The 14,623-nt window shown below is 51.9% G+C and overlaps 1 protein-coding gene across 3 annotated transcripts in view; it reads left to right on the forward strand.

Moving 5' to 3' along the window:
- Nucleotides 1–14,623, forward strand: part of CAPN15 (calpain 15) — a 95,735-nt gene that overhangs the window by 69,690 nt on the left and 11,422 nt on the right. For all 3 annotated transcript variants that reach the window (XM_084641431.1, XM_084641433.1, XM_084641432.1), the window contains exons 2-4: nt 1,445–2,927; nt 10,547–10,755; nt 12,014–12,197. In XM_084641431.1, coding sequence (XP_084497557.1) covers nt 1,467–2,927; nt 10,547–10,755; nt 12,014–12,197 — 1,854 coding nt within the window. In that variant the 5' untranslated portion in view covers nt 1,445–1,466. The remainder of the gene's footprint in view (nt 1–1,444; nt 2,928–10,546; nt 10,756–12,013; nt 12,198–14,623) is intronic.

A 14,623-nucleotide genomic window follows, 5' to 3' on the forward strand; every position in this document is an offset into this window, starting at 1 on the left:
GCGTTTTCTGGCGCTTGTTGGTACGTTGCTACTCTGGTGGGTATACATCTGACCCTGCATCCCTGCTAGGGGAGATGGTGTTTTTTGCAGGCAGAAAACACTACTAGTGCGATGGTAAGGCAGAGGGATTAATCTCCAAGCGTACAGCTCCGAATAAAGGCTTCCCCAGCATTGAGGGAACAGCCAGCTTTGCATAGGCTCAACGTTTTACCAAATGTTTCTGTACTAAAAGATCTGACAAAATCTAAGATCACTAGTAGTGTGTCCATCACTTCATTTCCTTTTCCAATGAAAAGTGGTTTGGGTTTGTTTTTTGCCTGGTTAGGATTTAAAGCTTCCCTTGCGGTGTTACATTGCAAACCTTGTAGCAAGTTTCTCCTGTGCTACTAGAAAGAGTCTGAGACCAAAAGTGAAACTGGCTAGTGCCACAGTTGAGTAGTGGGAACAAAGCAAATACTCACCATGCAGGGTGAGATATAGATTAGATTTTTAAAATGTGTTCAAGTTTTAATAAGCTACATTGTTATGAATTACCCGGGTAAGAACATTTGTTTCTTTTAAAAACTTGATTTTTTAACCAGAGTGTCTTTTTCTTCCCCTTGCATATCTGTCTTACAACAGGGTCTTCTGTTACTGATCACTGTGTCTGTCTGTAAGTAATCCAGATATTCACCTAAGGTGAATGGACACAGGTGCGGTTTAAACTAATCAAGTGTAAGCTGGAGAAAGTTGCTTTAGAAAAGCCGCTTGGAGGTATGGTATTAACATACTTGTCAGCCTGTGCTCCATGCATTTCTCTACAGTTCTAGGCCAAAGCACTGCTCCTGTGGGGTAGAGTCCGGAGTGCAATTGAATCTGTGTTGTGTTGCCTGGTGCCATGTGATTATTCAGAGAATTCCCCATGAAGGTTCTGCTGACACGTGAAATCTCGGAGTGATAAGCAAGAGGGAAGGGATCACTTCCAGGTCTTTGATGCATCCACTGAGAGCCTGGCATTTCCTTGGCGGGCAAAGGTGTTCCTCTGTCCAGGGAGGGACCACAGGCATTGCACAGCATTGGATTGCTGCCTTTCTGCTGCTCCTCAATTTGTTTGGTAGGAAGCCAGGTTGGTGCTGTGCGCTTGGAGAAACGGGTTGTCAGTGCCAGAGAAACCAGTCCCTAGTACGTTGGGTTCCTGTACATTCCCATACTGTAAGCAAGGTCCTGTCTACGTAAGCATGTGAGCACCTTTCTAGCAGGAGCTGTGGGTGTTTGGTACAGAGGTATGCACACTTTCTTCCTGGCTAGTGCAGAGAGAGCCTCCTAGTCCATCCCCTACCAAGAGCCCATCAGATGGTAGCTGGTTCGAGGCTCCTTTGCACAGAGTTCTAGGCTCTGGTGTGTTCCTTTGCTCCCCTCCCTGCGCTGTGGGTTGGTAACGATCTCTTCTCCTGCTCTCTTGCAGTCACACCCACTCTCCTGGTTCTATGGCTGCTGTGCGGGAGTGGTCCTGTACCCGCTGCACATTCCTGAACCCAGTGGGCCAGCGCCAGTGCTCCATCTGTGAGGCCCCCCGCCAGAAGCCAGACCTCAACCACATCCTGCGGCTCAGCGTGGAGGAGCAGAAATGGCCGTGTGCCCGCTGCACCTTCAGGAACTTCCTGGGCAAGGAGGCCTGTGAGGTGTGCGGCTTCACGCCAGAGCCTGGGCCTGGCGGCTCCCCACTGCCCATCATCAATGGCATCCTGCCCAAGCCCGCTGTCCTGGTGGAGCCCAAGGGGATCGCCACCGAGGAGGCACACAAGGTGGAGAGCAACAGCGAAGAGTCTGGGGGGAAGAGCCCTGACGAGGCGGAGCTGGAGGATGGCTGGGCCTGCCAGCGCTGCACTCTGCACAACACCCCCATGGCCAACTCCTGCTCCGCCTGTGGGGGACCACGCAAGCTCTCGCTACCCAAGATCCCCCCGGAGGCACTGGTAGTTCCCGAAGTCATTGCCCCAGCTGGGTTCCATGTGGCCTCAGCTCCCGCACAGCCCGGTGTTGCCATAGAAACCCTGGACAGTGACCCTGTTGCCATCCAGAGCCCGGTGATCACGGACCAGGACGTTCAGAAGATGCCAGCCTTCAGCCCCTTTTCCCCTGGCCTCCAGAACAACCCTGTGCCCAGGAGCCGCAGGGAGGTGCCACCCCAGCTGCAGCCACAGGTGCCTGACGCCTCTCAGCCCACATCTGGGCAGAAGGGGTCTCCGCAGGGCCAGGCCAGGGCGCCCCCTGCTGCCCGCTTCCAGGAGCTGCTGTCCAACAAGCGGCTGAGCGTGCTGGAGGAGGAGATGGAGGTCAGCCCGTCCCACTGGCAGTGCAACACCTGTGCCCTGCTCAACTCAGCTGGGTCGAGCAAATGTGAGACCTGCAGTGCTCTGAAAGGCAGTGACACTATCGACCTGGCGGGGGACTCGGTTCGCTTCATCCCCTGCAGCCCTTCCAGCCCCGACTTCACCACCTGGGCCTGTTCCAAGTGCACCCTAAAGAACCCCACCCTGGCGCAGAAGTGCAAAGCCTGTGGTTGCTCCAAACTGCACGGCTTCCAGGAGCATGGAGCGCAGGGCGAGCCGGCCCCCAAGTGCTCTGACTGTGGCTCCGACAAAGGGGGCTGCACCTCCTGTGGGAGCAAGGCCCCGTCGGCCCGGAAAATGGCCCGCCTCTTCCCTTCCCAGCCGCCCTTGGTCCAGGACAGCCCGAGCCAGTGGTCTTGCCCTGCTTGTACACTGCTCAACGAACTCAAGGCGAAGCACTGTGCAGCCTGCCACACCCCGCAGCTGTACATGACACAGCGCAAAGGTGCCAAGCCGCTCAAGAGGCGGGAGAGCATGGATGCGGAAAAGCGGCGCCAGACAGACGAGGGGGAGGCCAAGGCCCTGTGGGAAAACATTGTGAGCTTCTGCCAGGAGGTGAGTGCTTGCCAGGCCCTTTAATACCCCGCAGCCTTACTCTGCCCTCTGTGCCCGTGCTCCTCTGGCACTCTGCATAGCATGTGGGGGGAATGAGCTGGTTCTGAGCCATTGAGCCTGGCATCTCTCTGGCAAGCCCAAGTGGTTAGAATCATAGACTAACAGAGTTCGAAGGGACCTCTGGAGGCCATCTAGTCCAACCCCCTGCCCAGAGCAGGACCAATTCCAACTAAATCATCCCAGCCAGGGCTTTGTCAAGCCTGACCTTAAAAACTTCTAAGGAAGGGGATTCCACCACCTCCCTAGGTAACGCATTCCAGTGTTTCACCATCCTCCCAGTGAAAAAGTTTTTCCTAATATCCAACCTAAACCTCCCCTACTGCAACTTGAGACCATTACTCCTTGTCCTGTCATCTGCTATCACTGAGAATAGTCTAGATCCATCCTCTGTGGATCCACCTTTCAGGTAGTTAAAAGCAGCTATCAAATCCCCCCTCATTCTTCTCTTCCGTAGACTAAACAATCCCAGTTCCCTCAGCCTCTCCCCATAACTCATGTGTTCCAGTCCCCTAATCATTTTTGTTGCCCTTCGCTGGACTCTCTCCAATTTCTCCACATCCTTCTTGTAGTGTGGGGCCCAAAACTGGACACAGTACTCCAGATGAGGCCTCACCAATGTCAAATAGAGGGGAACGATCACATCCCTCGATCTGCTGGCAATGCCCCTACTTATACACCCCAAAATGCCATTGGCCTTCTTGGCAACAAGGGCACACTGTTGACTCATATCCAGCTTCTCGTCCACTGTCACCCCTAGGTCCGTCTCTGCAGAACTGCTGCCTAGCCATTCGGTCCCTAGTCTGTAGCAGTGCATGGGATTCTTCCGTCCTAAGTGCAGGACTCTGCACTTGTCCTTGTTGAACCTCATCAGATTTCTTTTGGCCCAATCCTCCAATTTGTCTAGGTCCCTCTGTATCCTATCCCTATCCTCCAGCGTATCTACCACTCCTCCCAGTTTAGTGTCATCCGCAAACTTGCTGAGGGTGCAATCCACACCATCCTCCAGATCATTAATGAAGATATTGAACAAAACCGGCTCCAGGACTGACCCTTGGGGCACTCCGCTAGATACTGGCTGCCAACTAAACATGGAGCCATTGATCACTACCCGTTGAACCCGACAATCTAGCCAACTTTCTACCCACCTTGTAGTGCATCCATCCAGCCCATACTTCTTTAACTTGCTGACAAGAATACTATGGGAGACCGTGTCAAAAGCTTTGCTAAAGTCAAGGAATAACACGTCCACTGCTTTCCCTTCATCCACAGAACCAGTTATCTCATCATAGAAGGCAATTAGATTAGTCAGGCATGACTTTCCCTTGATGAATCCATGCTGACTGTTCCTGATCACTTTCCTCTCATCTAAGTGCTTCAGAATTGATTCCTTGAGGACATGCTCCATGATTTTTCCGGGGACTGAGGTGAGGCTGACCGGCCTGTAGTTCCCAGGATCCTCCTCCTTCCCTTTTTTAAAGATGGGCACTACATTAGCCTTTTTCCAATCTTCCGGGAGTTCCCCCGATCGCCATGAGTTTTCAAAGATAATGGCCAATGGCTCTGCAATCACATCCGCCAATTCCTTTAGCACTCTCGGATGCAACGCATCCGGCCCCATGGACTTGTGCACGTCCAGTTTTTCTAAATAGTCCCGAACCACTTCTTTCTCCACACAGGGCTGGCCACCTCCTCCCCATGCTGTGCTGCCCAGTGCAGTAGTCTGGGAGCTGACCTTGTTCGTGAAGACAGAGGCAAAAAAAGCATTGAGTACGTTAGCTTTTTCCACATCCTCTGTCACTAGGTTGTCTCCCTCATTTAGTAAGGGGCCCACACTTTCCTTGGCTTTCTTCTTATTGCCAACATACCTGAAGAAACCCTTCTTGTTACTCTTAACATCCCTCGCTAGCTGCAAATCCAGGTGTGATTTAGCCTTCCTGATTCCATTCCTACATGCCCGAGGAATATTTATATACTCATCCCTGGTCATTTGTCCAATCTGCTCAATTTAATCTTCCCTTTAGGTTTCTAGCCCTTATGGTTGCAGAGGATACTTTCACAGAGTGACCCATTGCAGTACTGTCTGCCTGAGTCTGCAGAGAGCCCAAAACACTAGTTCTGAGGTGTGTGTATTGCCCAGTTCTACTGAATGTGTGTTCACTCTGAAACCTAATGATGTTATAAAGGAACATTATTATTTGTATTCTGGTACTGCCTAGAAGACCCAGCTGGAGACTAGGACCCCATTGTGCTAGGTGATGTATAAACAGAACAAAAATGGTTCTTTCCCCAGAGAACGTATAGTTCAAGAATAAAACGAGACAAAAGGTGGATGCAGACTGATAGCAATAATACCACTTTTGCCAACCCCAAGAATTTAAAAATCTGTGACTTGGAGCCTAAAAAGTCATGATATGGACTTAAAAAACATGAGGTTTTAAAAATCATTCATTTGGAGCTCTTATTTGCCATCTGGCTTTTTAACCTTTAGGGTTCACATTCTTAAGCTTCTGTCTGCAGCCAGGAAGGCTAGACATTTCTTGATTTGTTTTTGTTTTTAAATGAAAGCTGTAGTTCTGTTGTTTTCATGTGACTCCAAGGTTTTAGGGCTTTAAGAAAAAAAACAAACATGAGATTTGCCGTAAGGGTTGGCCACGCTGCAATGATTTGCTCTGATAGGATGCTTTGATGGCAACCTTCATTCATTGCTTCTACTAAAGAAGTCTCTAATCTCTCCTGCTTTCATCACTGTAATGTAGGCGCACCTTATGGAGAAAGCATCCAGCTGTTCTGGGCTAGTGGGAGGCACTGTTACCTAGTGTTAAGAATCTTAGACTGGGACTTGGGAAACATGGGTGTCACTCTTGGCTCTGCCACTGGTTTGCTGGGTGACCTTGGGCAAGTCACTTTCTGACTGGTGCCTCAATTTCCCCATCTGTAAAGTGGGATAAAGATACTGACCTCTGTGTAAAGCACTTTGAGATCTACTGATTAAAAGCACTATAGAAGACTTGGGCATTGTAGCTTTTATTGCGGGTGGAATCTGGGTACTATCGCTCCCTTTTGCTGGTGAGGAATTCACCTCCATCCTCACTCAGCCCTGCTGGGGTTTCCCCCCTACAGCTCCCCACTGAAGATTATTGACCACCGGAATACTGACTCTGAATACAAGGCTGTAGAAAATGATGGCCTACATTTATTTTTATCGGTGCCCATCTTTGCCAAGGCAGCTGCGCACCTTTACATCCATAAGGCCCTGACTCAGGAAGGTATTTACAATGGGCCTAACTTTAAGCAAGTAACTTTGGAGGCATTGGGGCTACTGGCATGTTAAGTGTGTTGCTGAATCAGGGCCTAAAATAGTCAGGTAGAGAATAACTCACCTCATTCCCTGATGGCTAATCTACACCTGATCAGACAGAGAGGTCTAGCTCAGTGCCCTGCGGCTCTCCAGACCCCAGAGGCACAGCGATCTCCCTCTGGCCAGCTGTGAAGGTATTATCCCTGAAGCTTGCAGCTAGATCAACCCACCTGATCAGAATTCCTGCAACAGGTTGGAGGGAGAAGCTTTACAGGATCCTGGGACCTGAAAGAAATACACCACGATGGATAATTAACAAAGCAGTAAACCTCTCGTCCTCTCCAGATTTCCCCCACTCTTTCCTGTTCCTCTCTTTTTGTGTGCTGGGTTTTGATCTGTGCTCCCACCATAACAGCATGAGAGATTCTGCCTGACTGAATTCATTCCCGCTCTGTGCCTGAACTTAAGAGGAGGTTAAAGAGTTCGATCTGCTGCTGTGTTTGATAGTCTTAAAGCCATGGCTATGTTTTGTACAGACCGCTGCCAGAGTCTGGACTCCAGACTGGATGGACCATTGCTCTGTTCTTTTGTGGCAGTTCCCATTTGGACTAGCCCCAAGCATCCGAAATATATGGAGTAACCTCTTAAAGCCCATTGATGCTATTTGCATCAGCAGTCTCCTCTGATGGTTTATTCCATATGTTAGTAGCCCTCTGAGCGAGGAAGTTCTGCTTGAATTAACTGCTGATGGCGTTCTGCTCTCGTCTGTTTTGCTTGTACATTTCAAAATGTTTCTCCCTGGGTCTGTGTATTAACCAACACGGCCCTGGCTTTATTCATTTTTAGCCTTGTCCTCCTTCTGTGTCCCAGAATGGAATAAGATTTAATCTCCCCACCTACAGTCTTATTTCTGCTCTGCCCCCTTAGGCACAAAACTCGTTCAGGTTCTCCCATTTCTTTTGTCTCTTTGCCTGGCATTGTTTCCCCTTCTCATTTCTCTCTCTACCTTATGCTGTCTGGATCCCCTGATCCTGTATCCCTCCCTCCCTTTCTAATGGTAACACCTGGCACTAATAGAGCACGTTCTGTTTTAAAGCACTGCACAGACACTGGGGCAGATGCTCAGCTGATGCAAATTGTTAGAGCTCCATCAAAGTCAGGGAAGCTGTGACAGTTTTACACCACTCGAGAATCTGCCGTGTTGGCTAATTCTCATGCCCTCCCCTCTGGTAATCCAGCAAACTGTTGTACAAAGGGGGAAACTGAGAAACAGAGCAGGAATGACTTGCCCACAATCATGTCCGTCCACGGTGTGTGGACACAGCAGCTGGGAGTGTAATTCCTAGTGTGGGCTGAAATACACACGCCAGCTCTGCTCAAGTACCCTCCTGCCCAATCCTTGGTATGTACTCTGGTGGCAGCTGGTACCACTGGGGCCCACTGCTGCTGTAGAAGCTAGCCCGTGATGCTCTAGACCAGATCAAGCACCGCATCCAGAAAGGCAGTTGGGTGGGAAGCCTCAGCGAGCACGAAGGAAGGGGTGGTGACCGGAACCCCGAGCGCCCGACAAACGGTAACTGTTCCAATTCTGATGATATCGCTCCTGGTCCGGTGATGAGGGTGCTAGAATGAGAGTCAGGAGAACAAGGTTCTGTTCGTGGCTCTGACACATTCATTGCTACCAACCTGAGCCTCAGTTTCCCCACCTGTCCAGTGGGGATACTGCCACAGACCCACCTTTGTATGTGCAGTATATCCGAAGATGTTGCTGGTTTCAAATAGAGCACAGGCTATTTGCTCATGAATTTAGTCTCTGACTGTGTGGCGAGCTCCCCTCAGAGAAGACTAAGGAGGCCCTGGGACTTCTCTTGTTCGATACAGATGAATATTGTAAGTGTGAAACTTGTCAGTAGGAAAAAACCCTCTGCAAAATCAGGAAGGCTGTGAACAATTAGGAAACACTAATTAAAGAAATGAGCAACCCAACTCCCACAGTGATTTCAGACTGGAACAGGAGCCAAGAGAGCTAGCCCCATTGATCGGGGTGGGCAAACTATGGCCTGCAGGCCAGATCTGGTCCGCCAGCTGTTTGAATCTGGCCCTCAAGCTCCTGCTGGGGAGCAGGGTTTGGGGCTTGCCCCGCTCCACGCAGCTCCCGGAAGCAGCGGCATGGCCCCCCTCTAGTGCTCCAGCAGGGTCGGGAGCTGTGTCACATGGCTCCCGGAAGCATGCCCCACCCTCTGGCTCCTATGCATAGGAACACCCTGGGGCCTCAGCTCTGCATGCTGCCCCTGCCCCAAATTCCACCCATGCAGCTCCCATTGGCCAGGAACCACAGCCAATGGGAGCTGCAGGGGCGGTGCCTCTGGACAGGGCTGCATGCAGAGCCGCCTGGCTGTGCCTGCACAAAGGAGGCAGAGAAGGGACATGCCACTGCTTCCGGGAGCCGCTTGAGGTAAGTGCCGCCTGGAGCCTTCACCCCTGAGCCTCTCCCTGTGCCCCAACCCCCTGCCCCAGCCCTGATCCCCCCCCGCCCTCCAAACCCTTTGATACCAGCCCAAAGCACCCTCCTGCACCCCAAACCCGTCATCCCCAGCCCCACCCCAGAGCTCGCACCCCCAGCCGGAGCCCTTCCCTGCACCCCACTCCACCAGCCCAGAGCTCCTCCCACACCCTGAATTCCTCACTTCTGGCCCCACCCCAGAGCTCGCACCCCCAACCAGAGCCCTCACCCCTTCCAGCACTCCAACCCCAATTTTGTGAGTATTCATGGCCCGCCATACAATTTCTATTCCCCGATGTGGCCCTCAGGCAAAAAAGTTTGCCCACCCCTGCCATGGATAGAGAACCTCATTTAAATCTCATTTGTTTTCTATCGTAACAATTTGATTTTTCTTTAATTTAAAAAGATTCTGGTTTGTACCAGCCAGTTGTAAACAGTCTGAGTAAATGTTATTTCTCCTCTGTCAGGGGCTGCTCCCTGAGTGTTAAGACAACAGATACACCAACAGTTCTCTAGCTGGCCACAGGGTCTCCCAGAGTAGACCTGCACTTCAGCCCCCAAAATGCTTCTTTCTTTATCTCTGACACAAATGCTTCAACCTAGCCCTCTTCCTGCACAGTCTCTCGATTCCCAGATCCTCCTCCTATGGATGCACTGGAGACCCTCCTAGTGATCAGCCCGGTCTGGTTCCCCCTTCCGTGCAGAGTGCAGCGCAAGTGGAAGCAGGCTGGGCCTATAATAGGAAGGGAATTGGATGGTCTGGGGCTGAGGCAGCAGCCCTCTGATTTTTATCGCTGTTGTCTAACCTCTCTGCTGCATGTGTCCTTGGTCAATGGCTCCTCCCCTGCTTGGCCTCCTCAAGCTGAGTGCGTCTGAGCAGCCTGCAGCTTCCATGACTCAGACCACAAGGGAGCAGCTGGCAAAGGCTCCTTGATGGCACAGAGCAGTGAGCGTTCAGAGCATGGTTTAGAGTAGAGGCTTCCTTGGAGGTTTGCTGCTATTCTTATCTTCTCCAGGCCCCGGTGTGCGGCACATGGTGAGAGACAGGCCCTGCCCCCAACAGCACCCAACCTAACTCACCAAGATGAACAGGGTGTGAGAAAGCCAGGGGTATCAATCCCACTCCACAGCTACAGACTGACTGACAAGCCCATGATCACACAGGGAGTCTAGCAGAGTGGGGAATTGACCCCAGGTCTCCTCGTTCCTTAGCCACGAGACTGGTCTCGGGAGGGTGGAAAGCAGTTAGGGTTCCCATGTGTTCGTGGGGCTGCACATTCCTTGGGGACCAGATATGAAGAGGTGTGTGAGGGCGAATTCTTGCCCTTTGTGAGATAGCCCCTGACCCATGTGGAGAATAGCAGGATGGTCCCTTCAGCCTGGCTCAGCTTCCTGCAGGGGGAGCTGCAGGGACCCGCTTCTTCCACGCGCTCGGAGGTGCTCCAGTCAGCAGCAGCCCTGGGAAAAGCCTGCTGAGGTCTAATGCTGCTGTGCCCTCTCCACTACAGTCTCCAGGCACCGTACTCTGAATGCCAGCCTTAGGGGAGCTTTTGAGGTGCCACCCTCCTTGGCAGCAGCTCGAGGGCTCAGCCTCCAGTGTGTCCTACCCTCCCAGCCAGGGCAGTGGCAGATACACCTTGGCTCTTCCTCCCGGGGTGTGTGGGGAGCCAGGAGTCCCCTGCCATTGGAGTTGCGCTGATGGGAGCGTGGGGGGCTGTGCAGACCCGCTCCTCCCTTACAGTGTACTTGTGTTTGCAGAACAAGGTCAACTTTGTGGATGACAGTTTTCACCCAGGGCCCAAGGCGGTGGGGTTCCCTGATGGGGACAGCGTGCAGCAGAGGGTGAAGCTGTGGCTGCGGCCCCACGAAATCAACTGTAGCATCTCCAAGGACTGGTCAGTCAAGTGGTCAGTGTTCCGGACGCCCCGGCCCTCGGACATTCTGCAGGGACTCCTGGGAAACTGCTGGTAAGGGCTGATAGCACTCCAGCCACACCGACCCTCTCTTGTGTTCACACAAACACCCCTGTGCCAGCTGCCATCCCTCATCCCATCACAGACCCCAGTCTCCTTCATCTACCCCCTACATCCACTGCTATCCCAGTCCCTAGTGTGCTCTCACCCCTCATTATAGAGCCAGTCTCCTCTCCTATTTAGTGTCTGCATCCACAGAAAACTCCTGAGCCCCATTCCTGATCTTCTGCTAGACAAGTTCAGACAGGGCCGCCGGGATCTGTCCCACTCCCTTGTGGTCTCTGCCCCTCTGGCGTGGCTGCATGTGCATGGCTGTAAGATGACTTGGGCATGGCCAGGCAGGATAAGAGCCAAGGTCCTTCACGCTCAGTGTCCTGTTTTACGGTGGCCAGTGCTGGACGCTCAGATGACAAGGCAAGAACCCCGCAGTAGCAGATGTGGGATAATTTGCCTCATCCTGGTACTTAATAGCTAGCAATTGGCTCAAACCCTGAAGCACAAGGTTTAACGTCCCTTCCAGAATGGTTGCTGATGAGCACTTGGCATGTTCCATGCCCATCTACATGCCTGCCCCCTTGACTTGGCAGTGAGTGGCCGGGATAGCTCAGAAAGCCTGCTCTTTTCCTGGTCTCTGGAGCTGCCTCGTCTCTTTCCTCTCTGCAGCCCATGGGGAACGTAAAGCAGAGTTTTTCGGGTGTTGACTCTAGGTGGAGGGCACTCCCTGCTGGCAGTGCCAGGCTGTGTACTCCTGTATGCTTAGCCAACCTGGACACCATTCTGCTATTCTTCCTGGAAGCAGAAAGCATGAAAAGGGCTAATCCATTGGGCAGGGCCAGTGCGCAAAATACTCCTTGCCCCACAGGGCAGGATACAGCACAGGGGCCAAGCCTGCTGCAGCTGGAATCCCTGGCAAAGCTCTCGGGGCTGGGCTGGCACCTCGCCCACCCCAGCCAGATCACAGTTACCCTGTGGCTGGGGTGTCCCCGCAGCCGGCTAAGAAGGCAGGAATCCAGCTGGAGGGACCTTTCTATTCCAAGGGTCCAGCTAGGCTGGTGGGATCCAAGGGCACGTCTAGCTAGTTCCTGGCTCCTCTGTAGAGCAGGCACAGGAATATCCCCAAGGTGAATGTTCTCTTCCGCCGCCCACCTGGCCCCGTGCCCCCTCTCAGCTCAAGGCCGTCTCTCCATACCAATGCCGCAGACGTGCCTCCTCCAGCACGGTTCCTGAGGCCTCTTGTCTGGTCTCTCCCCAGGTTCTTGAGCGCCCTGGCGGTGCTGGCAGAGCGGCCGGAGCTGGTGGAGAGGGTAATGATCACGCGGACCATGTGCCCAGAAGGAGCCTATCAGGTGCGGCTGTGCAAAGACGGCACGTGGACCACAGTGTTGGTGGATGACATGCTGCCCTGTGATGAGTGTGGCTACCTCCTCTTCTCTCAGGTCAGCACCCCCTCCTCCTGCCTTGGCAACCATTGGCCACTGGGTGGCTGACAGGAGGGGTTGATGTTCCATGGGTGAGCGGGTGGGGAGCTGAACAGGCCCGTGGACAGGCCTGCAGTGGGACAGAGAGCGACGCAGCACGAATAGCCCCTTCCACCAGGACATGTAGATCAAAATCACAGGGCTAGGGGGGATGCTGATCACAGTCCACCCTGTGCCTCGCTGTTGGCTGTGGAGTGGGTAATGGGGAACAGTCATGGTTCCACGGCCTGCTGTGGGGTGAGTTTCTCCCTTTATTACAGTGGTTGCAGGCGGCGCCTGTGTTAGACTGCCAAGCTGTCTCCATTGCAGCCTCCTTGGGCCTCACGTGCATGTAACTTGCTGAGTTTCCTTCCTCCCTTCTGCACTTACAGACTCTTCTGTTTTTTAAGCATGAGCCGTCTTCGAGCCTTGGGATGGGAGAAAAGAGGGCCACAGTTTGAAGCAGGGCAGGGCCCCGTTCTCAGTGGGGACTGCCTCCGTTAACCTTTGCTTGGTTTGAGGGGGGACGTTCGACATAAATACACTCTGAGCAATTGTCAGATCGCTTCTGGGCGTGCTCAGCTGGCATCTGCTTGGATTGTGACTGATTAAAAAAGGCTCGGCCCCTTTGGGACATCACTGCCTGTTATCACTGCCTGTTCTCCCTGCCCAGTCTGACAGGCCCAGCGGCTGCTTGCTGGGCTCATTTGCATGAAGGAGATTGGAAGTGTCCTTTCTGAAACACAGGCCGGAAAATCCTCCGGACAAACCGCACTGCCTCAGTGTCAGAGACCCGAGAAAATCAGGGGCACAGAAAACAGTGTGGGTCTCTGCTTGGCTGGCAGCTTTCTGCAAATCCTCAGCATTCATTTCAAAATCAAAACAACCGTGGGCCGGATTTCTGCAGGCATCTGTTCCAGCTCCCCTGTGAGTGAACAGAGATATATAGGAAAGCCAGGGCACCATTAAAGGGAAACTAAAAAGGGGGGAAATACATCTCTGTGCCCAGCTTGTGCCTCCTCATGAAGCACAGAGAAGGCTGGATAAGAATTACAGTTACATATTTATTTTCAGAATAAAGTGTGTTTTTATTTTACATTAGAAATATTAAGTAGGGCCTTCCCTGAGTTTTTTGGAGGTTTCCTTGCAGGTCTTGCATGTGGATTGAACTTTCTTTGGTCTTGGGTGGAAGAGCAGAATTGAACCTTTAAGAAAAGGAATTTTTCTCTTAGATGTTTTGTAGGTGTTGGAATTTATAAGCGATAACCAATGTGAACCAAAAGCCTGAGTTTTAAAAAGTCAAAGTAAGAGCAGCATCAGGGCCCACTTGTATAGGATCTCAAGCAGAGATAAATAACATTTTTGTAGGGCAGGGAGAAGGGACTTTTAAAAACAAAACACAAAAGCACTTTCAGGCTTTCTTTGTAGATCACAAAGAAGCCTCATTCTTCTCCCCCATCTCAGAAGGTCCCACCCCAGTCACCTCCTCCTGGAATGTCACCTTTCAGTCACAAAATGTCATGCAATGTGGATAATCCTAGGGTGCGCTTCATCTGTTGATCTCAAAGCACTTTACCACTGTTCCTGCAGCACGGTGTTAGCTCAGCCAGGTTGCATGTAGGCGGTGTTTTCTGTTACTTTTTGAAATGTGTAACTTAACATCTAGCCCCAACAAGAGACATGCCAGATATCGCTTCAGTCACTTTGCTGTCATCTGCTCCGCCTCTGTTTTTTATCTCCATGGGCTGTAAGCTCCTTGGGTGGGGAGCTGCCGTGTGTTTGCCAAGTGCCTCACTCATCTAACAAAGCGCCTGCCCTAGGATTATTTATTATGTGTATTGTGGTAGTGCTAGGAGCCCCAGGCATAGACCAGGACCCCATTATGCTAGGCGCTGCACAATCAATCATACAGGCTGTGCCATGTGGCTAGTGCTGATGGAACCTTTGCAGATTTCTAGTTGTATTCACGCAGTCTTTGCATTTATTTATGAATATATAATCCGCGTAACAATGCCACAGCCTAGCACCATAATAAAGCAATTTAAGGGAACGCTCCTCCTGCGAAGCAGCCTCTGTCTAATTACTTCTTCCCATTGTCCCTGCACTGCGGGGGAGAGAAGTTTGCTGTTGTGTCTCTGACATCTCTGAGCTGTCATCTATTTGTCCTTGAAGCAATCTCGTCTCTATGTTGTGTGAAATATAATTGGTTCAATCTGCAAATGCTCTGTAGTCAGCCTAATCCATGGGGCTGGCTTTTGGAGGGAGTGGGTATGAATCCAGACATTCAAGGCTCATTTGAAATCCCCTTTTCTTATTAAACATTCCTAAATCCAGATTTACTGGGAAGTGGGGCCATTAGCCTGCGTTTGAAAACCTGTCCAGATACATCTCTGCACCACATTGTC

Source organism: Lepidochelys olivacea (assembly GCF_965140295.1).
Source record: "Lepidochelys olivacea isolate rLepOli2 genome assembly, chromosome: 10".
Classification (NCBI taxonomy): domain Eukaryota; kingdom Metazoa; phylum Chordata; order Testudines; family Cheloniidae; genus Lepidochelys; species Lepidochelys olivacea.